We start from the raw sequence: 27,985 nt of genomic DNA on the forward strand, positions 1-27,985 counted from the left end.
TTGTTTATCTATCAAAGAGTCAGCTCTAATTTTGTTAATTCTATTTTTCCCCCCTCTGGTCTCTATTTCATGTATTTCCACTTTGATCTTGACTATTTCCTTCCTTCCTCCTGATAACTTTTTCTAGATCTTTGAGGTATAAAGTCAGGGTTTTTTTTGGTTTTGTTTTTGTGGTTTTTTTGAGATTTAATTAATATATGAACTTATTTGCTATAGTCTGTCCTCTTAGAACTGCTTTACCTGCATCCCATGATAGGTTATATTTCCATTTTCATTTGTTGTGAGATAATTTTTTTCCCCTCTGACTCACTGGTTGTTTAGTAGGAGTGTCTTGTTTGTTTTCCATGTATGTGTAGATTTTCCAGCTTTCCTCTTGTGGATTTCTAGTTTCACACCATTGCTATCCAAAAAGACAGTTGTCATGATTTCAGTATTTATTGAGATGTGTTTTTGCTTTCATTTCTTTTCATATCATATGATCTATCCTAGATAATGTTCTGTGTGCACTTGAGATGTATATTCTGCTGCTCATTTCAAATCTTATATGTCTATTAAGGTCATTTGTTACAGGTATGGTTAAATTTCAGTATTTGTTATTGATTTTATGTGGATTATCAGTGGTCACTTATCAGTGTGATATTGAAAGCCTCTAGTACTATTGCATTATCTATCTCTCCCTTTTGCTCTGTTAGAATTTGCTTAACAAGTTTCATTGTACCAATGTGGGGTTTATATTTATGACTGCTGTATCTTCTGGATATTTTGACCTTTTTATCATTATACAGTGACCTTTTGTCTTTTATTATTTTTGGCATCAAGTCTGTTTTGTCTGGCTGTACCTGCTTTCTTTTGCTTTCCAATTGCACGGAATATCCTCTTACACTCAAATCTTTACCCTGAGCCTATGTGTATCTTTAGAGCTGAAAAAGTTAGGTCTTTGTAATACATCCAGCCACTCCATGCCTTGACTAAAGAACTGAATTTATTATAAGTAGAGTGATTATTGCTATGTAAGTACTCCTTCGGAGAAGGCAGTGGCAACCCACTCCAGTACTCTTGCCTGGAAAATCCCATGGATGGAGGAGCCTGGTAGGCTGCAGTCCATGGGGTCACTAAGAGTCAGACACGACTGAGCGACTTCACTTTCACTTTTCCCTTTCATGCATTGGAGAAGGTAATGGCAACCCAATCCAGTGTTCTTGCCTGGAGAATCCCAGGGACGGGGGAGCCTGGTGGGCCACTGTCTATGGAGTCACACAGAGTCAGACACGACGGAAGTGACTTAGCAGCAGCAGCAATATGATTTATAAATTTTTATTTCATAAGTAATACCTTTTATTGCCCTTTAAAGCTTCTGATTGTAGTCAGTGTGCCTGCCTGCCTATGAGGGTTCATCTGATTTTGATTCTCTTTTTGGCAAAATAATTGAATAACTAAGCTTTAGGAAGCTTTCATCTTAGATTACCCACAATTCTGAATCATTAGGCCCTTCATGAAAGTTTGTACAAGCTAGTATGATTCTGTTCAACAGGACTGAGTATGAAGATTTGTGGCAACTACAGCAGACCTGTGGACAACATAGGTTTCAACTGCACAGGTCTGTTTACCTGATTTCACTAAATACATGCAACAGTCCTTCACGAATGCATGAAGTTGGTTGAATGCATGCATGCAGAAACAAGGATATGGAGTAACCAAACTGGCAAGTTACACATGGATTTCCAATTGCACAGAGTCAGCACCCCTAACCCTCATGTTCTTCAAGGGTCAACTATTTTCACCTGTCAGACATATTATTCAGTAGGGTTGAAGCTATCAAAAGCATGGCTATTACACTTTTCTTTACCATTTGTACTCCATAATGATTTCACAGAAGGTGAGGCAGCAGGAGAAAGGCAGGGAGGGTGTAAATTTAGCCACAAACTCTCCATTCACAGAAGGATTTTTAAAGCTTAAAAATGTATATATTTATATATGTGTATATACATATATATCAGTATTACATGCATATTTATATAATTTTATTTTTAAATGTTAAGATAAAGAGAAAGCAAGCTAGGAGACAATTCAATCACTTTGCTTTTAGGAAAAAAATTGATGTATTCTGCTAAATTTTAAGGTATTTGTTAGATCTGGTAATGCAGAGAGAAAGGTAGAATCCCAATGTTTTTTTTTCAACAACTGACTTACTAAAAATTATGAGAAAAGATGGAAAATGAAGCTATTCCAATTTGCTTGCCAGATTTTGTTTATTGGTAATAACATTTATCATTGTTATACATTTTAAGTGTACAATTTGATGAGGTTTGACAAATGTGTATACCTGTGTAAACATCACCCAGATCATGATAGAGAAAACTCCCATAATGCCAGAAACTTCCCTCTGTGCCACAAACCTCCCTGACCCTTATTTGACCCATGCAGTCAATGATCTAATTTCTAATACCATAGATTAGTTTTGCTTCTTCGTGTATTAAGAAGAATCTCATGCTAAGCATTCTTTTGCGTCTGGCTTCTTGCCCTCGACAATGTCTGCCAATAATGTTACGTGGACTGGCAATTCTTTCATTTTATTGCTGAGTCGGTGATGCCATCCATCCATCTCATCCTCTGTCATCCCCTTCTCCTCATGCATTCAATCTTTCCTTACAGTTATTTGCACATTAAGCTGCAACAAACATGCTAAGAGTCTTGGTGATCATGTTTTTACTTTTCCTTAGTAAATATCTAGAAGTAGAATTTGAGCTATAAGTATATATTTAACTTTATAAAAAAGTGCCAGACTGTTTTCTGAAGTGGCTGAACTGTTTTACATTCTAGCCAACAATGTCTGAAGAGTTTAAGTTCCTTGCCATATTTTATTTTAGGGAATTTTCATTTACTTTATCTCTTTTTCCATATGCATGCATGTCCATGCTCAGTCATGTCCTTGGATTGTAGTCAGCCAGGCTTCCCTGTCCATGGTACTTTCCAGGCAGGGATACTGGAGTGGGTTGCCATTTCTTACTCCATTCTACTACAAATGATGAAGTTCTTTGGTTTGTTTTATTGGATTAGCACTTTGATGATGAAGTTTTAAATTTTCAGAGCCAAAAATCTCTTTACAGATGAACAAGCTGGAAGTCTAAAGTCAAAACATGACATGAAAAGCAAAATTTTAGCATGCTCTGGCTTCATGTGTTAACAGAAAGATGGATTTTATCCTCAGACTTTTAACGGCAGCCAGTTACCTGAGACTTTACTATAAGAATTCTTTCAGAGTCCCTGCCGCTGCTTGGATTGTAAAGGCTGCAATAGAAATGTGTTTCTTCACTTCTTTCCAGGCTGAATGAGGATCTGCTTTATTTTCAATATCAAACATAGCATCAAAGATGCCAGGAAATGATTCACCAGCATATTTGTTGCGGCTGCTTGGAGCAAAGATGATGTGCCTAGCAGAAAAAAACACAGAGAACAGGCTGAGCTAAAGAGTACTCATACATTACATTTCACATGCTTTTCCTTTCTCTTTTTGTGGTGTCTTTGTTAGATCTCATTCATAATGAAATATTGTGTCTCCTCCTGATATCTACTTTTGTTACTCCAAAGTAAAACCTTATGTTGTTGTTTGAGACACTTAGGCAATGGGACAATTTTAAGCAAAGAAAGGAGTTGATAAGATCCGTCTAGTGAATCATATCACGTTATCAACCCAAGCAGCTGGAAATAAGCAGATATTTTCCTGTAAATTACAGGCATTAGTTGTCTAACTGCCTACACATCCACAAAGCATGGATAATTTATGGATATTTTTTAATAAGAGATTAAAAAAATAATTACATTTGTGTTGCCTTTTTTAAAGATTCCACAAGAAGGACAGTTATTCCCAATACTCTTCAGAATTAAAAAGAAACAAGCAAAGTAGCATGTATTTCAAAAATATCATAATTAGTAAGGATAACGAAGCCCCTTCCACAAAGGCAAAGCAGCTATATATGGGTTGCCAACAAAGACACACTTATTTCTGATCTAGAAGGAAAGTCTGGACCTGATTTCCTGCTTCATCTCGTAAGTAACTCAGGAGATCAAGCCACTTCTCTCCCCACTGCATGTAATTCTACCTTGCAGAAAGGGACATATTGGATTAATCACTTTTATCAGGAATTCGGCCTGGACTTCCCTGGTGGTCCGGTAATTAAGGAAATCCAGGGGACATGGGTTCAAGCCCTGGTCCAGGAAGACACCACATGCTGCGGGACAACCCAGCCCGTGTGCCACACCTACTGAGCCCACACTCACTCCTGAGCTTGCACAGCCCAGAGGCCACGCTCCACAACGAGAGAGGCCGCCGCAGCAAGCCCAGGCACTGCAACCAGAGTGGCCCCCCTCACCACAAGCAGAGAAAGACTGCTCGCAGCAATGATGACCCAGCGCAGACAAAGTAAATTAAAGGCAGCTGCGGGCGGCCGGGGGCAGTGCTTCAGATCCCTTCTTTTTTAAAAAAAAAAAAAAAAAAGGAATTAGGCCTAACAGTCAAACCCTAGAGCTACTTCAGAATGTAAAGCTACTATATGACAAAATATAGAAGTCTCTGTAAGTATTAATGATCGAAGACATTTATAATGTCATCATTTAGATTTCCCAGAGTATATCAGGATTTATTGCTTTGGCTCTTGAATTTTAGTATGGTCTTAAGTGGATCATCCTTAATGAAACAAGTATACATGCTGAACTGTTTATAAATATTAATAGTCTGACCTATATGTAAGCTGAGATACTAGAGATACAGGTCACAGATATTACTTAGTACATATGCCATCTTCTGGAGAACTGTAGAGGGAGAGTATTGTACAATATTATTGATTCAGGAATCAAGAAAACCTGATAAAATTGTAAATGAGGTGTTTCCTTAATTTTTCTTCTTATCATCAGTATATAGAAACACCATAGGTTCCTGTAGGATTTTTGTGTCCTATAACTTTACAGATTTCATTTATTCTAACATTGGGTTGGCCAAAAAGTACATTTGAGTTTTTCCATAGACCTTTCAGAAAAACCTGAATGAACTTCTTGGCCAACCCAACAGTTTATTTGTGGAATCATTAGGATTTTCTTCTGCAATAGTGACAGTTACTTCTTCCTGATTTGGATGTCTTTGTTTATTTTTCCAAACTGCTACAGCCAGGACTTCCAATACCGCGTTGAATAAAAATGGTGAGAGTGGGCATACTTGCCTTGTTCCTGATCTTAAAGGAAATGCTTTGGGGTTCTCACCATTGAGCATAAAGGCAGCTGTGGTTTTGTCATATATGGGCTATGTTATATTGACACACATTGCCTCTGTATCCAGTTTGTTGAGACTTTTTTTTTTTAAATCAGCCTTGCCATGGCACGCAGAATCTAAGTTCCCTGATGAGAGATCGAACACATGCCCCCTGTAGAGGGAGCATGAAGTTTTAACCACTGGACCACCAGGGGAGTTCCACTGTTCTGTTAACACCTTTCCTGACATGTTAATGACAGCTTGTCTTAGGGTGGGTATCTTTTGAGTTCATCTTATTCGCACTCTATGGGTTTCCTGATCTGGATGTCTGTTTCCTTCCCCAGGTTAGGGATGTTTTCAGTTCCTTCTGGAACCTCTATAAGACACACATTGCTTCACCTGATGTTGTCCCAGAGGTCCCTTCAACGGTCATCACTTTTAAAAAACCCTTCTTTTTGTTGCTCTGTGAGTTCCACTGCCTGTGTTCCAAGTCACTGATTCTTCTGCTTTGTCTAGTCTGCTAATGAACCCGTCCAGTGCATTTCTCAGTTGCATTAAGGTATTCTTTCTTTTAACTCCGTGCCTTCTATTTGGTGCCTGTGTGCCAAGTTACTTCAGTCGTGTCAAGCTCTTCGCGACACTATGGACTGTAGCCTGCCAGGCACCTCTGTCCATGGAATTCTCCAGGCAAGAATCCTGGACTGTTACTGTGCCCTCCTCCAAGGGATCTTCCTGACCCAGAGACTGAACCCACATCTCTTGCATCTCCTGCCCTGGCAGGCAGGTTCTTTACCACTAGCGCCACTGGGAAGCCTAAAACCCCGTGCTTTGGGATGAAGCTCTAAGACAAGCCAACAGGCCTCTTTTACAGAAAGACGGGCTGTGTTTCAGTCTGCCATCTGTGCAGTGACTGCAGGCGGTAGCCTCCCGCGCACTGACTCTGAGATCATCGTAACCCTGTGGGACCAAGGAAAGCAATCCTGTCTGGCCACCAGAGCCACGGGATCAGGGCACCCCTCGGGCAGTAGCCACAGAAGCTGAGGCACCAGACATCTCTAAGAGCTCCCCCAAGAGATGCTGGCTTCCCGGACCATGGCAGAGAGAGAGTGTGAAGACAGCACCGCCCTCCTGGGTCTCTCTCTGCTTTACAGCCAGCACTTACATGGGTGGAATCAGAGTCCTGCCCCTCAACCTGGAGCTGTGCTTACAGGATTATGGGCCTCCTTCCCCAGAAGACAGCCCCTGGGTCTGTTGCCTCTCTTTTCCTATCTATCCCCTTGAGAGCTGCAAGCATACTTCCCTCTGGTCACCAGAGTCAGAAAATGTAGAGGCATCCCCAGTAGCAGCTTCAAAAATCGGAGGACCAGAAAAGGGTATAAGCTACCTTCTGAGACAGGGTCAAGCTGGAGTGAGGCAGAGGAGGACCAGAGAGCACTTCCACCAGCCTTCACTACCCGAGGGCAGCCCTGCAGACTTCTAGAAGCATGTTGGAGTGAAACCCTGCCCTTCAGGCCAAAGCTCTTGGCCAGGCAAAGGAGCCTCTTCCTCAGAAAGACCTGGGGTGTGTTTCAGTCTGCTGTCTGGCAAGAACTGGCTCTCCAATTGTTACAGCCCCATGGGATTCAGGAATGCAAGCCCCCCTCACCCTCCCAACCTCGAGCCAAGCAATCAAGGAGTGTCTGCTGGCGACAGCTGGAAAAACCAGGACACCAGGTACAGAAGCCAGAGTACCACCACATGCAGATAAAAGCTTCCCTCTGGAGATACTGGTGCTCTGGAGCTCAGCAGAGGGACTGCATGAAGACCATCGCCTTCAGGAAAGAAGAGGGGAAAGATGGTGCCCACAGCCTCAGCAAGGCAGAGGAAAGCAGAGTACCCACCAGCCTCCACCCCAGAGAGGGTTCTAACTGGTCCCTGTCCCTCGAGCCAGTGCTTTAAGATCAACAAATGAACCTCTTTCACATAGAATCTGGGGGATACTCAAGGGCTGCTTCTGTGCTGGGGCCAGTGGCAGGTGATCTAGCAGAGTTCTTTTGTCCCAAGCTATTTCTAGCTTCTGTGCATCCCTTTGGTCTCACAGATGCAGCCTCGTTGGTTCTCAAAGCCAGATATCGGGGAGGCTCACCCTCAGGCACAGGTGAGGTGGCTCATTTGGGGACAAACCCTTTGCTCCCCAGAGGGAAGCTCCGGGTCTGTGAGCTCCCTCCTGACGGCTGGTTGCTACAACCACACAGTGGAGTGGGATTTGCGGTGAGACTGGTCAGGAGCCTCCTCTACCCCTTTCACACCCACACTTCTTCACCTGACATGGAGGACTTGCTCACTTAGTTTTCAGGGCTTTTGTTTTCTTTTTTCCCAGATGAAACCATTCCATCTGTGGCTGTCGGTTCTGTGTCTGGGAGCGGTGAGGTCTGCATCTCCTCGTCTTGAACTGCCTCTCCCTCACTTTAGAATACAGCCTTCATGTTCAATGAACAGTTCCCAATATATATTTTAAATTGGAGGACAGTTTGTCAGCTACTTAATCAAATTTAAAATGTGTTTAACCTTTTGACCCTGAAATCCCAGGTACTGATTATAGAAATATTAAATGTTCAAGTAGGTCTTGGGGATATTTTATAGCAGTACTTTTCTAATAGTAGTAATTGGGGGAAAAAACAAATTAATTAAAAACCCAATAAGGACTAAAAATTTACACATGCAAGCCATATAATGGAAAACAATGAAACAGATGAGAATAGCTAAAAGTATATATACTGACACAGAAAAACCTCTAAGATAAATTGTTACCCAAAAAGGCAGTTGCAAGGTGATATATGATTCCATTTATGTAAATATAAATGAATAAATAAACAACCAAATGTGTACATAACTGCATTCAAAATTTAACACCAAACTCTCATCTCTGATTTTCTCTGAAGGAAATAACAGACACATCTAGGTGTTAGAACTGCCCCTTTTTATTCTGTGGAACTCCATAGAGCCTGAATTTGAAAATGAGATATTCTGCTTATAAATCATATAAATTGAAAATATATATATAAAGATGGACTCATAGGCAAAAAAAGATTAATCTATAAATTGGCTTTCAATCTTTGTTTTATGTAAATACTTAACTGATGGCTGCTGTTTTATTTGTATCAATAAACATTTATCTTTACAATATGTAAGATTTTATAAAAACAGCAACTATTGTGCTCACTTCCGCAACACACATACTAAAAACAGCAAGTATGTACCCAGTGTATCCCTCTCTGAGCTAAATCCTCTGCAAGCCTTAAATCTATAAACCTATGGGGTATAAGCACAGTAATCTCCATCTACTGCTGAGGAATCTGAGTCTTGGAGAAGTAATTTGCCCAGCTGATGCTTGGTATTTGGCAGAGATGGGTTCTAAATGCCTAGGATTATAATCAATTAAATGTTAACACTAATTACTAATATTTATAAGAAATGCAATATGTAGAGCTATATTTTGTTTGTGTCACTTGACTATAAACAGCCTTGTAAAATAGCTTGTTATCACCCTCTTAATTCAGATGAGCAAGCCCTAGATATGACTTGCTGTAAATCACACATGTGCCAAGTGAACTAGAACATAGATTTCTGACTCTAGGGCCTTTCTAATTTTTACCAAGGAACCACAGCTTAAAAGGCACTTTGACAAACTGGAGACTATCCAAAAGCAGCCAAGACACTGGGAAAAAATACAATTCGTTACGAGAAACTATGGCACCCATCTTCTGAAACCCTAAATGCTATATGGAAATAGATCGAGACTATTCTACTTGACTTGGAGAGCAGTACAAGGTCAGAGGGAGAAAATTATGGGGAAATATATCTTCATGATGAAAACTTTCTATTAAGTAGATCTTTCTTATAATTGAATGAACTTTCTCATGTGGTAACAAGTCTCCCATCATTGGAAGATTCAAACAGCGGCTGGATAACCACTTTCCTGAAATCCTACAGAAAAGATTCATGTAGAAAGTTGAACCACATGAGCTATAAGATCCCCTTTAAGATTCTGTCTTTTAAATTTTGTCACAAAGAGTCTTTTTCAACTATCATTTGCCATTTATATCTGTAGCAAAGCAATACAGGATATGAAATTAATTTTTCTGATATTACAGATTACCCTGTTAAGGGACTTCCCTGGTGGCCCAGTGGTTAAGAATTAGCCTTGCAATGAAGGGGACAGGAGTTCAATTCCTGGTGGGGGAACTAAGATCCCACGTGTTGTGGAGCAACGAAGCCTACGCACCCCAACTACAGTGCCCATGTGCTTCTGAGCCTGTGTGGCACAACTGGAAAGCCCGTGTGCACAGACAAAGGGCCCGCATGATGGAACTGAGACCCGGCCCAGCTGAATAAATTAAAAAAAAAGTATACTGTCTTGCATGCACACTAAGTCACTTCCGATGTGTCCAACTCTTTGCAATGCTATAGACTGTAGCCTGCCAGGCTCCTCTGTCCATGGGATTCTCCAGACAAGAACACTGGAGGGGGCTGCTGTGCCCTCGTCCAGGGGATCTTCCCGACCCAGGGATCGAACCCCCGTCTCCTACGTCTACCTGCACTGGCAGGCGGGTTCCTCACCACTAATGCCACCAGCATAATCTCACCCGTGTTTCCTTCAGTATACATATCCACTTTCCACTCATCTCACAGTAGTTTAAAGCAGACCTCCAGGAACGCTGGTTTGGGTCGGAGTGACATGCTTGGTGTCCTTTAGTGCAATACCTGTTACCTCCTTACCTATAGAACGGCCTTCCTGGTAAACCAAGAGGATCAATGAATGCTCTTTCAAGAAACATCAGCTGGTCATTCATGATTCTCACTACCATGGGGCTTTGAGAATACAAAAATAGATAATTAAAATCCTTACCATGAAGCCACATTTCAAACTATTAAATAAGGATAAGGCATGGGGAAAATAAACTTCTAAATCACAGACTTCTAAGAAAATGAATATTAAATACCCAGGCTCATATGGTAAGCTGCATATAACAGCAGGCACATCTTTCTATTATTTATAATAGACAAAGAGACTGATTAGGAAATGGTTTGATTTCTTTTTCAAGACCACAGACTTTCCCTAAAGAAGTGAAAGACATTTTTAATTGTTTGCAGGAGAGCCAGCACCCCTGCAAAGATAGACAGCGTGGACTGCCAAGCTATTCTTGATAAGTCATTCAGTTCCACCATGGAGGACAGTAGCAGAGTAAAGGCTGAACAACACAGAATGAAGGGAGTTTGCAGGAGTCTCCAAGCAGGGAGACAGACAGCTGTACCTCGTGGGCAGGGAGCCCCTCCACACTTGGAATCTGCCAACTTAATCTTTTGGGGTGCTGCACAAGTTCCCTAGGTTGTCCTACAACCCCAGGGAGAGAGAAAGACCCCTCACAATGATTGACACAGCTTTCTGCCTGCATGGGAGGTGGGAAACCTTGTTTGAGTGAATTTTAAAAATATTAAGAAAAGTGATATGAAGTGTGAGGTGGTGCAGTTTATGCTTGTTAAATAATGCTTTGAGTATAATTCAAATTATTTTTCAACTTTCAAGTGGTAAGAGGTTAAAGGACATGCAAAAAAAAAAGTATAAGAAAGAATTTCTACACTGTTCACAGGACTATTTGGGACTGTAGTAAAATGGGTTATGAATGCACTTAAACCCTCAGAATTATGAATTACCAGCAGCAGTCAGAATTCTTACTATGCAAACTTCCAAAGACATGTCTCCTTAGCCCCCGCCATGGGATGAGTTTTTTATCTTTCAGTAGCAACGTGCCTCAAACTTTAATGTGAATACTTGGAGAGTCTACTGCAGAATTCCAACTCAGCGGGTCTGGCACGAGCTCTGATATTCTGTCTTTCTAACAAGCTCCTGGGTGAGGCTGATGCTGCTGGTTGGAAGACCATAATCTGAGTAGCAGTGATTCTGAATTGAATGCTTCTTTGAGGGCACACAGTTCATTCCACTAACCACACTGCTTTTAAAAACAGTAGATAGCTTTACATTTGAAACTTACTTATTCAGATCAACTTGTGAAAGTCTTCTGTGGAAATCTGAAGCGGCTTCTGAGAAGTTTTTCACAGCAGAAAATAAGGACTCTTTAAAAAATAGAAGAATAGAGGTGAAATTATTAACCACAAGTGCTTCACATTTCAGTTTCACTTTCCCGCCGTCCCCATGCTAGCTTGCTATGACTCAATAGGTATTGAAACTATTTTTCTACTGAGTCTTCTTGTAGATCCTTGGAATGTATTAGGATATCTTGTAACAAAGAAATAATGTATAAAATTTAAAATGGCAAAATTGGTTCTGAAGGAAATAACAAATTTCAAGAGTCTAGGACATAAAAACTCAATTTATCAGAAACTCAGCATTCATTTATTTATTCTTTCAGTACTTTTTTATTGGGACAACTGTATGCCAGACACTATAAATGAGCTTCATTCCTATAATTATTACAGAATAAAATAATGTCATTTTTAGTTTTTAAGTAGTACATTTAAGATCTTATTTAAGGCAACCTGTGACAGACAAGCTGATACATTCAAACTCTGAGAACTGGGATCCAGTTTGGTCTGATCAATCTTTAGTTCACAAAATTTCTAAGAAAAGAGATTAGGAAAGTGTATCATTTTTATAACAACCTGTTTATCATTTTCCATCTTTTCAAAACTGGATACTACTATACATTATTGATTTGCTTCTTGCATTAATCCTATAATGCAGGGGATTCAATATTCATTTTATAGATAAAGTATTACAGCTCCAAACATGGGATCTCTGTGAGACTACAAAGCTAGTAAGTAATGCATTCAGTATAAGTACATTCAATAGAAGAAATAAGGTCCTTTTTTGGCCTTCAATTATTGTTGCTGCTTTTAATATTATGTACAAATCAAACAATCTAATAGTAGCTATTATGAAAGCTAAGGGAAAAGAGTGTTGAAGAAACTTTAAATTTCAAATGAAACACAAAAGTCAAAATATTAATAGAGAAAAATTGAAACGTGTCCCTAGGATTCAGTGGCATAAGTAAATGAAACCTTTGGAAACAGCAGTTTTAGTAGAGTCTTAGGAATATAAGACAATGCAATGAGTTGATAAGCAGGATGTAGAGAACTGTATATCCATCTATCCATCAACTTTGTACACAGTCCTTCTGCTGCAACTGTTTAATCTGTCTCTCAGTTGGACCCTCCATAATAAAAATTAGTAAAGGCTAATTCACCAGAAAGAAATTGGGGCATTTATGAAGAGAAACAGATGCTGGACAGCCACAGGACTCCGCACACCCATCCTGCTTCAGGCTCTGCTTGCTTCTTCGTTTCATCTCTCTTCATTTTCCCCATCACTGCAGTGACTGTAGAGTCATAATGATGTAAGCACCATTTTCTAAATTTTTCTTTGCTTCAGTTTCTAGATCTTAGTATTGCTGCTAATCCTCTTTCTGAAGATTACTAATTGCTATGTGACTATATTCAGAAGCCATTACTGACCATCCAGTACTCATTTTCAGGGCCCTTAGAGTACTCTCCATGTATCCCTCTAACAGCTTATCTCCTGTGTCTGGTCTTCTCCTTCTCCATGAGAATATAAGCTCTGTGAGGACAATGACTATTTCTTAAACTTCTTTCTATCTTCCAGGAAATAATGGAGCACTTGGCACACAGCAGACACTCAGTAAGTGTTTGTTAACTTTATATATACAAAGAAGATGTACTCCCAGAATAGTAAAAGAGAATGGTTACAATAAAACAGTAATAATAGCTAACATTATGAGCACTGTCAGTCACCATTATTTCTATGTACCAACCAACTGAATCTCCACAACGATCTTGGAAACATATTTTCCTATTTTATTCACAATAAAATGGACAGTAAAGGTGTTAAGTAACTTTCCCAAGATCTGACAGTGACTAAATATTAGAGCCAGGATCTGAGCCAGGAAACTACTTTAAGATACAATGCTTAATGCTCCTACACTACTCTGTGCTATAATAAATTTCATCACTGCTTCCCAAGAGAGACTTGGTGTGAAACAGCAACCACAAAAAGGCAAGATAGAAAAGGAAGGAATGCTGAAAACTATGTAAAAATCTTCCATGTAGGAAAACACTAATAGGTAAATGCTGTAATAATAATGGTAGTAATTATAATACATATATGTAGCGGAATTTGTGGCTTTCTCTACTTCCCCATCTTTCTGTAATATTGTTACACTATAATAGTATTGTACTTATAACAATAAAAGCATTTTTAAAGGCAGCAATATAGGGAAAATATTTATCAGCCCAATGTTTGCAGCACAAACTTAGCACAATGGATTCATCCTACACATATCAAACTAAATGGCACTGTGTAATAGGTGTTTAAAGTTCTTTGTCTAGAAGGCAGAATGGTGAAATGAAGTGGGGATAAATTCTAGGATGAAACTGTATGCACTGATGACAGGAGAGGATATTTTAAAGCTCTAACTTGACGACTGTAAAATACCTGCCCAACCATTTCTTACCGAATGATACTCCATGGCCTCTACATGCTTGCTCATGTTTCCTGGATGAATTATAGATACTCCTTGCATAGTTTTCCAAAGTTTTTGCATAGTCTTGAATATTGAAAGGAATGATTTTAGCGTCTGCAAGCTCATAAACCAATGCTCCTCGTAGCTGAGCCACAGCAAGCTGCTTTTTAAACGTGGGGTCATAAAACTTCTCTACCAACTCAAATGTCTCATAAATTGTATGGTATATTGGATAGCTGCTGTAAGTATCTGTTTTCTGGAGAAAAAAAAGGTGGAGAGGGATCAAGTATAGAAAAATATTAAATATTCAAATTATATTTTATGGAATTATAAAATGCTTCCATTAAAAAACATAACCATATGGTACGCTGAGTTTCATCACAATAAAGGAGAAACTTAAGGCTAATTCACTAAGAGTTCACCATGAAATGTTCACCAACTTAAAATTTTACCATTATTCACTTAGTAATTCATATAATCTTCATTTAAAATACTGCTTCTTGAAAATTTTCCTCATTGCTTTGCTGACAATTAAGGAGTACATACTCGAATATCAGCACAGTTAGAAATCAATTGACTGAGAATGAAAGGTTCTGTGCAGCTCAGTAATTGATAATAACTGGAGGATTATTCAGGTGACGCTTTAACAACATGAGTTTGAACTGCAGGGGTTCACTTATACACAGATTTTTTTTTTTATAATAAATACATACTATAGGATCCCAAATGTAAAGTTACACATGATTTTCAACTTCTCCAGGGGTTAACACCTCTGTCTCCTGAGTTGTTTAAAGGTCACCTGTACCTTTAAGCCTTTCGCCTGCATTCCCAAGTAATGTATATCCACATGCCACCTAATCTTTGTTACAAAATTAAGGATTATCATTATAAACAAATTGTTACAGGGTGGTACCCCATGTAAATATTTTTGACTACTTAGATCTGCTTTTCTTAACATTAGTTTACCTGTTTCTTTGATATAAACCTATCATTTTTATTGCTTTTAATATCACTGAAAGGAATCTTTGTATCTATCTCCTTCCATTTATCTAACATTCTGCTTTTAATCTGCATTGTCTTAGAAACTAGATCACTTTGTTCAGAATGATGACAGAATACAAAAGTGAACAGGCTTTGAAAGAGAGTAAAGTGCCTCTCTTTTCTTTTTTTAAAGGCAGCTTTAATGAGGTGTAATTTAATAACATTCATCAACATTAAGTGTACAGTGTGGTGAGTTTTTGTCTTTTTATTTTTTTTTTTTTAATTTAAATATTTATTTTTTTTATTTTTTTATATTTTTTTAATTTAAATATTTATTTTAATTGGAGGCGAATTACTTTACAATATTGTATTGGTTTTGCCATACATCAACATGAGTCTGCCACGGGTGTACACGTGTTCCCCATCCTGAACCCTCCTCCCTCCTCCCTCCCCATACCATCCCTCTGGGTCATCCCAGTGCACCAGCCCCAAGCTTCCTGTATCCTGCATCGAACCTGGACTGGTGATTTGTTTCTTATATGATATTATACATGTTTCAATGCCATTCTCCTAAATCATCCCACCCTATCCCTCTCCCACAGAGTCCAAAAGACTGTTCTATACATCTGAGTTTCTTTTGCTATCTTGCATACAGGGTTATCGTTACCATCTTTCTAAATTCCATATATATGCGTTAGTATACTGTATTGGTGTTTTTCTTTCTGGATTATTTCACTCTGTATAATAGGCTCCAGTTTCATCCACCTCAGTTGAACTGATTCAAATGTATTCTTTTTAATGGCTGAGTAATACTCCATTGTGTATATGTCTTTTGATATTTAAAAGAAAATTTTTGGCTGTGCCACATGGCATGTGGGACCTTTATTCCCCGACCAAGGATCTAACCTGTGCCCCCTGCAGGGGAAGCATGGAGTCTGATTGATGGGAATTCCCAAAAGTACATCTCTTACGAATGAAGTGTAATGAGTAGCAGTATACTGATTTATGCACTTATTTTGGGTTATTCTGCAGCTGTTTTTGCTTACTTCCCTGTTCTTAGTTGTATTCTGGATAGTCAAATTTGCAAGGGATATGTATTCTAGACAAGCATGTTGTTGGCATATTGCACTTATCAGAAAATTAGTAAAATTTTTGACAAACCTAAGTGTACTGATGTAATCTTCAATATGACTTATGACATAACTTATAACATAGACAAAAATGGTATAGGTTTGCCTAACCCATATACTTACATACCATCAATGTGCTTGAGATGCAATGGGGCAGACCAGAAAAGAACTAAATTTTCCAACAACACCTGCATCAGAAGAAGGATGCAAACCTCTTGGCAGTGATAACCAGCTAAGCACCTGGCATTACTCTGTCAATTACCACTTCACTGAATAACCCTGGCAGTGAACATTCACAAAATAACACAAATTATTTCTCAGTCTATCTACAGTAGGACCTACAGTCTTAGCTCTATCCCTGGCATTCTTCCCAGGGCACCGTGCCCAGTGCCCAACCACTAAATGACAGAATTCCTAACAAAAAGAAAGGGGATTAAGTGCTATGTATCCAAAATAAAGAAGATGGCTTACCCTATTCTTAGTGTAACGGACTCTTCCTGAAGCAATCCCAAGTCTCTGAAAATAAGCTTCAAAATCACTTCCAGATCCCAGCTTGTTAATTCTAAATGTAAAATATAACACACACACATGAATAAATAAATGCAAAAATAGATAATATAAATAGATGGGACAATGAATCCTGTCCCAACAACTGCAAGGAACTATATGGTACCTTTGCAAAAATTAAAAAAGGTATACCAACCTCAAGAAAACTTTCCTATGAAGATCCCCTGCAGTAGGAAATGGCAACCCACAACCAGTACTCTTGCATGGAAAATCTCATGGACAGAGGCACCTGGCAGGCTACAGTTCATGGAGTTGCAAAGAGTTGGACCAGACTTAGCAACTAAACAACAACACCCCGATGATATGCTGATTTTAAACAATGAAAACTTTTTTTATTTTATTACTTAAAATAACAAATAAACTTTAATTTATTTTAAAATTTATTTTTAAACTTTAGAAAATAAAGTTGATTAAAATGTGGAAAAAAAGGAACTTCCCTATTACATCTGTTTATACCTATGATAAAACTATAAATCTGTACTGACTACAACCAGAGTTGGGCAGTGACACCAAATTTGGCAACCTGGTAACTATCAAATCAGATCAGATCAGTCGCTCAGTCATGTCCGACTCTTTACGACCCCATGAATCGCAGCACGCCAGGCCTCCCTGTCCATCACAAACTCCCGGAGTTCACTCAGACTCACGTCCATTGAGTCGGTGATGCCATCCAGCCATCTCATCCTCTGTCATCCCCTTCTCCTCCTGCCCCCAATCCCTCCCAGCATCAGAGTCTTTTCCAATGAGTCAACTCTTCACATGAGGTGGCCAAAGTACTGGAGTTTCAGCTTTAGTATCATTCCTTTCAAAGAAATCCCAGGGCTGATCTCCTTTAGAATGGACTGGTTGGATCTCCTTGCAGTCCAAGGGACTCTGAAGAGTCTTCTCCAACACCCCAGTTCAAAAGCATCAATTCTTTGGCGCTCAGCCTTCTTCACAGTCCAACTCTCACATCCATACACGACCACAGGAAAAACCATAGCCTTGACTAGACGAACCTTTGTTGGCAAAGTAATGTCTCTGCTTTTGAATATGCTATCTAGGTTGGTCATAACTTTGCTTCCAAGGAGTAAGTGTCTTTTAATTTCATGGCTGCAGTCACCATCTGTAGTGATTTTGGAGCCCAGAAAAATAGTCTGACACTGTTTCCACTGTTTCCCCATCTATTTCCCATGAAGTGGTGGGACCGGATGCCATGATCTTCATTTTCTGAATGTTGAGCTTTAAGCCAACTTTTTCACTCTCCTCTTTCACTTTCATCAAGAGGCTTTTTAGTTCCTCTTCACTTTCTGCCATAAGGGTGGTGTCATCTGCATATCTGAGGTTATTGATATTTCTCCCGGCAATCTTGATTCCAGCTTGTGCTTCTTCCAGTCCAGCATTTCTCATGATGTACTCTGCATAGAAGTTAAATAAGCAGGGTGACAATATACAGCCTTGACGTATTCCTTTTCCTATTTGGAACTAGTCTGTTGTTCCATGTCCAGTTCTAACAGTTGCTTCCTGACCTGCAAATTCTCAAATACAAATTTCTCAAAAGGCAGGTCAGGTGGTCTGGTATTCCCATCTCTTTCAGAATTTTCCACAGTTTATTGTGATCCACACAGTCAAAGGCTTTGGCATAGTCAATAAAGCAGAAATGGATGTTTTTCTGGAACTCTCTTGCTTTTTCCATGATCCAGCGGATGTTGGCAATTTGATCTCTGGTTCCTCTGCCTTTTCTAAAACCAGCTGGAATATCAGGAAGTTCATGGGTAACTATGGCCTCAGCATTTATGGTATTTTTTGAGGGAAAAACAAATAATAAGATATGATCTCTCCCCTCAGAGAACTGTGGTCTAGTATGAAAACTGTCATGAGAAAGTCTACATTTAAGATCACGAAGACTCTAAATGTGCCCTAGTATATTTCAAAAATAAATCTAATTATATTTCTTTGCATATAATTAAGAAGCCAGTGTATACATACATATATATTTATATATAATGTAATGACATAGAAGATTTTCACTCAAAATGATGTCAGTAAAACAGAATATAAAATTATGTAGACATTAAGAACCTAACTATATACTTCCAAACTATTAGATGTGTTTTTGAGATTGAGACCTTGGGATGTTTTTTAATCTTTTACTCTAGTGTTTTTCTTATTTCTGGATAAGTAAATAAAACATAATGAAGATACATTTAAACTCTCACAAGCCTTATTTGCTATGAATTGTTACCAACAGCTGGTTTTAGAAAGCATAGCAGTTGAAAACAAATATAAATACAAAATAAGTGCACGACAGCTGTTGTACAAATGAGAAGTAAAAATTAATTCTTGCACAAATTCTAAACTAACTACAGGTAAAGACATAACTTGGTGGATGCTGATAATGCACCTTAATAAATTTAGAAAGAAATAACCCATCATTTTTTTTACTTCATCATTACCATTTAAAGTTATATTTATTAATATATTTAATACATATAATTCATGTGCTGAGCCATACCTGACTCTTTGTGACCCTATGGACTGTAGCTCGCCAGACTCCTCTGTTCATGCAATTTTCCAATCAAGAATACTGGAGTGGGCTGTTGTTTCCTCCTCTAGGGGATCTTCCCAACTCAGAGATCAAACTTGAATCTCTTGTGTCTCCTACATTGGCAGGGTGTCTACCTGGGAAGCCCTTATTTAATACATATCTGAATGTAATTTTATACAAGAATGCAAAGTAATACCTAATAATCTTTTACTAAATATTTGCAAAAATATTCTCAAACCATTGAGACATCTGAGAATTGCATGTCTGGAGAAACAATTGCATGTCTGGGAACTCAACTGATCCTGTGGTAGAAAACGTGCATACAAATGATTTACCTAGGCAAAGTTTTACTTTCTGACGAAGGGTCCTTTGCTAACCAGCTTTCATAAAGAGATTTACTCTCAAAACCATCATCAGGGCTGGAGATCTGAAAAGATAAGTCAAATATTAAGAAAAGAGACAGAACAATTACATTTTTGCCAATATTAAAGCACATGTTATTTCACATCAACTTCTACTTTTATCTACATGAACATTTGTGTATTATACTCTTTATAGAAAAATATGCTTTTACAAATGGCAGGGGAAAAAAAAATCCCAGCCCAAACTCCTATTCATTTATAATTTGTACTTGGTAGTAACCTGGCCATGTACTTAGGAGATTGTCCAAGATGATCTACAATGAGGCCTTAGAACAGCAGACAGACATTAAAGAGCTGAGCTTGAAACTGTCAATGAGTCCTGGTTTTGCAGGGCAGGTGGGGTGAAAAGGAGCAGTTAATTTCAGAAAGTCTGTGTTTAAACAATGTTGGAATTTAATGGGTTTTAATAAGCTACATGACCTCAGGTTTCTAGTTGGGAACTATAAGAACTTATGTAGGGATACACACACAAACATTTTTTATTACCCTCATTAAACATATACTTACAAACATATACTCTCCGTTCCTTTCTCCACTCTAAGTATCACCAACTTAGAAAATAAGAGTTATTTACTGTCCATCAGAAAAAATTAAGACACATCTACTACATACCTCTTTTGTTAGTTTATACACCAATTGATGAAGAAGGGGTGTACAGTCAACTCTGAGAGTGTAATTGCCTGAAAAATACACAAGACACATAAAGTATTTTAATACTTCCAAATGAAACTCCAATCTATATTTAATTCTAACTTTATTTTCCAAGTACAAACAAGATACTATAAACTTCAAATTGAATGCATCATTCCCAGAGAATTAAAAATAGGGTGGAAACATGGAGGAGGAAACGGCAACCCACACCAGTGTTCTTGTCTGGAGAATTCCATGGAGAGGAGACTGGTGGGCTACAGTCTATGGGGTTGCAAAGAGTTGGACACAACTGAGCGACTAACACTTTCACACTCAGGATGGAATTTCTAGCTCCAAGTCACCCTTGGGGAACTGCCTCGTTTTGCAGCACTTTGTGTAAAAATAAAGACTATTATTTAAGACAACAACAACAACAAAAATAGGATGGAAATAATTCTTCAGTGGCGAGAGAGGCTGCAGGACACACTTAGGACACTGGAGTTTGCTAAGGCGGCAGCTCCCACAGTACCAGTGAGTCATTCTTCACTAAGGCAGTATCACTCAGGGGGACTTCGGCAAAGGAAGGAATAAGGCCACAGTATTCATTCTCTTCATTCATAGTTTCCCAACCAGGGATCAAACCCAGGCCCACAGCAGCGTAAGCGTGGCATCCTAACCACTGGACCACCCCAGGGAATTCCCTCACTCATTTAATACAATAGTATACAGCAGACATTAGACCAGAGCATGTCAGTGGCTAGTAAGTGTGCTCTGACATGTATCTAGAAATAATAATACAAAGCCTGGAGATACAAATGTCACATATTAGAGTCAAAGGAAGTGTGTAGATTTTGCTCCCTTCAAATCTGTTTCATTACATTCAGGAGGTATTTCTGTATAAAATATTCTGTAAAATATTTCTTCTGAAATATTTTAGTCCAATCCTTTTACTATCTCCACATGAAGAATGTAATGACATACTAGAGATTTTCTTCTCCTTTTTTTGGCACCTCAGGTAGTTCAATGTTATTCAATACAAAGTTTAACCACCCTCTAAAATATCTCGAATCTTCAAAACACATAGTGTGTTTAATAAAAATATTCTTTTTTAAAAAAAAAAAAACTTATTTTAAAGCCAAGTAACAATGTTGTGACAGTTTCAGGTGGACAGCAAATGCGGTCAGCCATACATATACATTTATCCATTCTCCCCCAAACTCCCCTCCCATCAAGGCTGCTAAAGACTAGTAATTCAAAATAGGCAAATATAAAGAAATTAGGATCAATCATTTAGTTACGAATCACATTGATTCATTTGAATTATAATGATTTTCTCTCTAGTAAAATGGAAAATGAAGGTATTGAGGTATCGCATAGGAAGAGGAAAACCTTGGTTTACAAACTGAATGTACAGACTTAAATGATGGTATACTATTTAATAACAATCAAAAATAAAATTTACCTTCTATAGATGAATCTGAGTTGATATAAGCAACGCTTCGCTCCTGGAGTGTTTTTACATTCTCCTATAGTTGAAGCAAAGTTGTTACTTCACTCACAGCATTTTGTGGGAATATAAACAAAATAGATTAATTGGGTATAAGAGGGGTCTACAAATACCTCTATAAAACCCATACCTTTGACAATAATTTCTGAGAAAATGCTGTTAACTGCTTGGTTGACAACATTGATACATTTAAACAAGAAAAACATTATGATGCTTAGTTACTGTTTATAGCAATAGCAGTGAGCCCTGAGGCAAAAGTATTATCAGAGTGCAGTTCCCATGCCCTGTGAGTGAATAAAAGAAGGGCAATGCCAAAGAATGCTCAATCTACTTCACAATTGCACTCATCTCACATGCTAGTACATAATGCTTAAAATTCTCCAAGCCAGGCTTCAACAATACGTGAACCGTGAACTTCCAGATGTTCAAGCTAGTTTTAGAAAAGGCAGAAGAACCAGAGATCAAATTGCCAACATCCGCTGGATCATCAAAAAAGCAAGAGAGTTCCAGAAAAATATCTATTTGTACTTTATTGACTATGCCAAAGCCTTTGACTGTGTGGATCGCAATAAACTGTGGAAAATTCTGAAAGAGATGGGAATACCAGACCACCTCATCTGCCTCTTGAGAAACCTGTATGCAGGTCAGGAAGCAACAGTTAGAACTGGACATGTAACAACAGACTGGTTCCAAATAGGAAAAGGAGTACATCAAGGCTATACATTGTCACCCTACTTATTTAACTTGTATGCAGAGTATATCATGAGAAACGCTGGGCTGGAAGAAGCACAAGCTGGAATCAAGATTGCTGGGAGAAATATCAATAACCTGCATCTCAGATATGCAGATGACATTACCCTTATGGCAGAAAGTGAAGAAGAACTAAAGAGCCTCTTGATGAAAGTGAAAGAGGAGAGTGAAAAAGTTGGCTTAAAGTTCAACATTCAGAAAACTAAGATCATGGCACCTGGTCCCATCACTTCATGGCAGATAGATAGGGAAACAGAGGAAACAGTGTCAGACTTTATTTTTCTGGGCTCCAAAATCACTGCAGATGGTGACTGCAGCCATGAAATTAAAAGACGCTTACTCCTTGGAAGTAAAGCTATCACCAAGCTAGGCAGCATATTACAAAGCAGAGATATAATTTTGCTAACAATGGTCCATCTAGTCAAGGCTATGGTTTTTCCAGTAGTCATGTATGGATGTGAGAGTTGGACTATAAAGAAGGCTGAGTGCTGAAATACTGATGGTTTTGAACTGTGGTGTTGGAGAAGACTCTTGAGAGTCCCTTGGACTGCAAGGAGATCCAACCAGTCCATTCTAAAGGAAATCAGTCTTGAATTATTCACTGGAAAGACTGATGCTGAAGTTGAAGCTCCAATACTTTGGTCAAATGATGTGAAGAACTGACTCATTTGAAAAGACCCTGATGCTGGGAAAGATTGAAGGCAGGAGGAGAAAGGGACAACAGAGGATGATATGGTTGGATGGCATCACCGACTCGATGGACATGGCTTTGGGTGGACTCTGGGAGTTGGTGATGGCAGGGAGGCCTGGCGTGCTGCAGTCCATAGGGTCGCAATGAGTCAGACTGAACTGAACTGAATCTCTAGCAATCATTACATATACATAGAAGTGTGAGATCCACTGAAACTGGATATACCCATGTAAATTTATCATTTAAAGTGAATAGTTGAAAATTTGCGTTTATCTAAAACTTTTTTAAGGTATGATGAAGAAAAAGAACAAAAAAAAAGCAGAGAATAGAGAAAAACACTAGAGGGAGAGAGGATGGACAACAGGACTGAGAAGACATTCTTTCTCTCTGTCTGATACACTCACCCTATAAGATAAAGCAGAGGAAGGCTAGTGTCACACACATATGTGAATATGCTGAGACCTCTCTACTCTCTCTAGCTTGCTACCATATAAGAATACGTCACAATAAAAACATTTAAAGCTGTGAGTGGTTATTACACAAATGAGGATTCTTATCTCTGCAGCTGCCCCCACAGGTCAGGTGACAGCTGACTTTGCTATAGATAAATAGAGTCAGAGTCCCCATTATAACATACTTACAGTAGAAATAAAGAAGATTCCTAAGCTATATTTAAGAAGGTAAGGATGCTGTGGAATGTGATCAAGAATCTGGCAGAAAACTAGAAACAGTATCGAAACTGTCTTTTAACCCACATGTATTTAAATTAATGCAAGGCATATTATATCTTGGATTTGTTTTATCTTCATTTTAAGCTGCTGAAATTATAGGAACTGAAATATATATTTATACATGCATGTATTCCTAAGAAATTATTCATCTACAGTTAAGTCTATTCCAAAATGCATATTCACAATATCAGCGTAATAATAAAACTCTGCAATATAAATGGAACAAAGCATAAGTGATACAAGTAACTGTGTGTGATTTTACTTCCGTATTTATTTAATTCATTTTTTTTTTAAGTAAAGTAAGAGGAAAGGAGTCAGAAGGAAACAATAGATGGCAAGAAATACATGACATGCTTTAAAGCAATTCTACAAAATCTGGACTTATAAAGTAGAGGATGGTGAGGGAAATTGTTTTCGGCACACTTGCCTTCTGAGCTTACCTTGCACATTTAAGAACTTAGAGATACTGGACAGAGAGGCTAAGGGAAGAAGATGACAGAGGGGAGCCTAGGAGAGACACTTAAAGCATCAAGAGTCAGTGACAGAATTAATCATAGCTGAAGCAAAAAATAAGTCAATTTACAAAATTATCATCTTATACTCCACAATCAGGCACTTTCATGAATGGTAAAATAAACCCATGTTTACAATTATGTATCAAATCTATAAATGTGAAATTATAATATAGTCACCATAATAGAACATCTGATGTTTTCTTAGATAGAAGAAATCCAAAGAAACTTCAAAAACTTGAAAAGTAACTCCAAGGATCTGTATCAGTTTTTAGACAAGTTAAGTCATTTGTCAGAAACAGCCTGCTAGTTTTAACTACTTTCTGAACATACATATTTTTTACAAAACAAATAATACAAACTAAAATATTTTGACAGTAATAAATTTGTTCACAGTCCAGTAATTAAGAGGATATTCTGTTTTGCCAATCTGCTACGAAAGTAAAAACAAACTCTAATTCCTAAATTCTCTTGACTATTTATCAAAATTAAAACCATATTAGGTAATGGAACCTATTTGTGACTATCCTGCTGCTGCTGCTAAGTCGCTTCAGTCGTGTCTGACTCGGTGCGACCCCATAGCCGGCAGCCCACCAGGCTCCCCCGTCCCTGGGATTCTCCAGGCAAGAACACTGGAGTGGGTTGCCATTTCCTTCTCTGATGCATGCATGCAGGCTAAGTCACTTCAGTCATGAGATATAAATATTTGTTGCCTGTTGACCAAGAAAACAAGAACTCTTCTGTCTTATTTACCTCAGCCCATTCTGTAGAACCCAGAAGTCCAAATTCTTCTGCATCCCAGCTGGCAAAAATGATAGTTCTTCTTGGTCTCCAGCCTGTAATCATTGTTAACACACATAACTAGGTATATCCGCCTAAAAGCTAAGGAAATTTCAGTTCGTCAGTTTTTGTCATCACCTACCACAGAAACACTACTTACCACTTCTGAGCAGTTTCCCAAAACTCTGGGCAACTTCTTGCAAAGTAGCAGCCCCACTGGTTGGGTCAATGCCTCCAAATACCCAGGAGTCCCGATGACCTCCCAGAATAACATACCTGTCTGGGAAAAAATGTGTTCAAAAGAACTTCAACTTTGAATACATTTATAAAGAGTACAACTTATGATTTTAAATTAAACTTCCTCTAATAAACGTACCACCACAGTACAAGATGTTACACATGGGGTTTGAGGGGAGCAAGGGTTACATGTGAGCTCTCTGTACCTAGTACTCAATTTTATTCTGAAACTAAAATCACACTAAAAATAAAGCATATTAAAAATGTTATGTTCTAATCAGAAAAAAAAACTTCCTCTTGAGTTTCCCCATAGAAATGAACACCATAAAGTAGTCTTCTTTTAGAATTATACTTTTTTCTTCCAAAGTTAGTCATTTCACATCAGCCAGGAAAAAATTAGCCATGGACTAACACCTTCTTGCAATCTTATAAAGCCAAACAACTACAATAGTCCATCAACTTACCAGGTTCCACAGATCCTCTGATAGTTCCGATTACATTGTAAATCCGTGTAATTTTATTGATATTATAAACATGCATTCTAACCTTCCTAGAATTTCAAAGGGGACAAATTACTTCACAAGGAGCATTATGTCTAGCAGCTTTCTTCCACTGTTTTGTTATAAGAAATATCAAAAGTACGGAAAATTGTATAACAGGGCAATAACTTCCCAAATACCCACCATGCAAACTGAAATAACTGTAATACTGTTGAGCCATTTGCAAGTAAGTTGCAGATATCATGACATCTTACTCCTGTGTACTGAAGCATGCACATTAAATTCAAATTTTAAAAATCAAACATCAATATATTTTTCCTCCCTCATAGCTCTATTGTTGATATTTAAAGTTCAAAATATTCTATTATTAAACACAGCTTGTATATTCATTCTAAAATTTTTAAATACATGCTACACAATTACAAAAATAAGGGAGAGAGCCTATTATCTACTAAAGGTCAAAGAAGCCTAATTTTTTAAATATGTATTTATTCATTTGGCTGCACCAGATCTTAGTGGTGGCATGTGAGATCTGATCAGGACCTGGGCCCCCTGCATTGTAAGCTCAGAGTCTTAGCCACTGACCCCCAGGGAAGTCTCTGGAGAAGCTTATTTTTAATTTGTTTTATAGTAATATTAATTCCTGATATTCAGTTAACATTTTCCAAGATTATCAAAATGGTCCATCAGTATACTGTTAAAGAGCTGATTGAGTGCTGCCTACAAGAAACATGATAAACTTTATTGTTAAATGGCAGTTTGAGAAACACCTGCTAAAGTGTATAAGATAGCTATATGATGAAACTGTTCCAGGCCATCACTGTTGATTCTGATCTGGGCCTTCCTTTTAAATATTCATTCATCAGTTGTAATTAACCAAATCAGAATTCACAGGAAAGTACAATCAAGATCAGAAAATGATAAAAAAAAAAAATGCTATTTACATTTTATAAAGCCAAACTGACATGGGAAAATGTTGAGCCTCTTTATCAGAGGGGAACAAAAATTTTTAACCTATGGCAGGCTCATAGGAAGTGCACAGGGAACCCCAGAACTTTCTACTTTTTAGTTCATTTTTGAATGCAAGAACTAATACATCAAATCCTGTATATTGTTAAGTGTAGATTCTGGTGTTTCTCACCCTAAAAGTACATTGTGATTCTGAATGTGTATACAATTCATGAATAGTATTCAACTAAAAAGTGCCTTTAGGGGAAAACTAATCAGTGGGTGTTGTTCTGCATTTTAAGACATTTAGTAAAAGATTTTATTTTTGCTTCTGAATGATAGAAATTAATAGCAAAAAGCAAAAGTATTCTTTAGCATGTTTCTAAATATATGAGCCTAAGATCTATTAGTAAGAAACCCAACTTCACTGACATATGTAATTAAATGAAGAAAATAAAAGAATGCTGCAACAATGAGGAATGAGAGAAGACAATCTATTTTAATCTAAACGGAAAATAAACTAGCTATCTGCTCAGATTCTCAAAGAAACTCATCTACATCTTTAATCTTTATATTTTTCTAGTTTTTAGTATCACTGACTCCAGAAGTACCTAAAAGAATTACCTAGAGAAATACTGCTATGGTTTCCAGTGGGTCAGCAAGAACGTTGTGGGCTCTGCAAATGAAGTTCCTGAAATTCTGGACAACTTGGGAGATTGACTTTGGGGCATCTCCTGCTTTACCATCGACAGAAATGATTTCCAGAGGAATTTGATCTTCAATTTGGGATTCTATGCTGAGGGAATTTGACTTGCCAGGAACCTGAATGACAATGACATCAGCCAGGGATGTAGCCATACAGACACAAGGAACCCCTGTGCTCTATCTGAGCCTTCCAAAACCTGAGCCTCCAATCTGGCACCATCACAAGACCTGCCCTGGGGGCAATTTGACTCAGATGGGCCTTTACCTTCCCCGCCTTGCAACAGGGAAGAACATGTTGCATTTTATTACAAGTTAATTCCTAAAGGGATGTTGCCTATAAGATTAAATTACACATAATGGCCCATAATGTCCTGCTATCACTTCAAATTCATTACGTTCCAAATAAACTGAATTCAAGAATATAGACTCCAGATGGCAGGGGTTTTTGCCTGTTTTGTACACTGCTGAATCCCCAGTGCCCAGAATGGTGCCAGGGTACAGTAAATGCTCAATAAATATTTGTGAAAGGAATGAATATCCTCCTATATAGGGAAATACTGGAGAAATCTGAGAACAAACTCAGCTCAC

General features: G+C 38.2%; 1 protein-coding gene across 4 annotated transcripts in view; it reads right to left on the reverse strand.

The window, feature by feature from the left end:
- Positions 1 to 2,101: 2,101 nt before the first annotated feature.
- NAALAD2 (N-acetylated alpha-linked acidic dipeptidase 2) overlaps positions 2,102 to 27,985 on the reverse strand; it is a 51,968-nt gene continuing 26,084 nt past the window's right edge. For 2 of the 4 annotated variants that reach the window (XM_005908034.3, XM_070365092.1), the window contains exons 9-19: positions 25,709 to 25,794; positions 25,168 to 25,287; positions 24,981 to 25,063; positions 21,499 to 21,562; positions 20,019 to 20,086; positions 19,320 to 19,411; positions 16,362 to 16,452; positions 13,771 to 14,035; positions 11,275 to 11,356; positions 10,001 to 10,093; positions 2,103 to 3,431 (exon numbers count right to left, since the gene is read on the reverse strand). In XM_005908034.3, the coding sequence (XP_005908096.3) occupies positions 3,242 to 3,431; positions 10,001 to 10,093; positions 11,275 to 11,356; positions 13,771 to 14,035; positions 16,362 to 16,452; positions 19,320 to 19,411; positions 20,019 to 20,086; positions 21,499 to 21,562; positions 24,981 to 25,063; positions 25,168 to 25,287; positions 25,709 to 25,794 (1,234 nt within the window). In that variant the 3' untranslated portion in view covers positions 2,103 to 3,241. Of the gene's footprint in view, positions 3,432 to 10,000; positions 10,094 to 11,274; positions 11,357 to 13,770; positions 14,036 to 16,361; positions 16,453 to 19,319; positions 19,412 to 20,018; positions 20,087 to 21,498; positions 21,563 to 24,980; positions 25,064 to 25,167; positions 25,288 to 25,708; positions 25,795 to 27,985 lie in introns of all 4 variants that reach the window. The other 2 variants (XM_070365090.1, XM_070365091.1) reach the window with 2 other exon arrangements.

Source organism: Bos mutus, chromosome 29 (genome assembly GCF_027580195.1).
Source record: "Bos mutus isolate GX-2022 chromosome 29, NWIPB_WYAK_1.1, whole genome shotgun sequence".
In the NCBI taxonomy this organism is placed as follows: Eukaryota; Metazoa; Chordata; class Mammalia; order Artiodactyla; family Bovidae; genus Bos; species Bos mutus.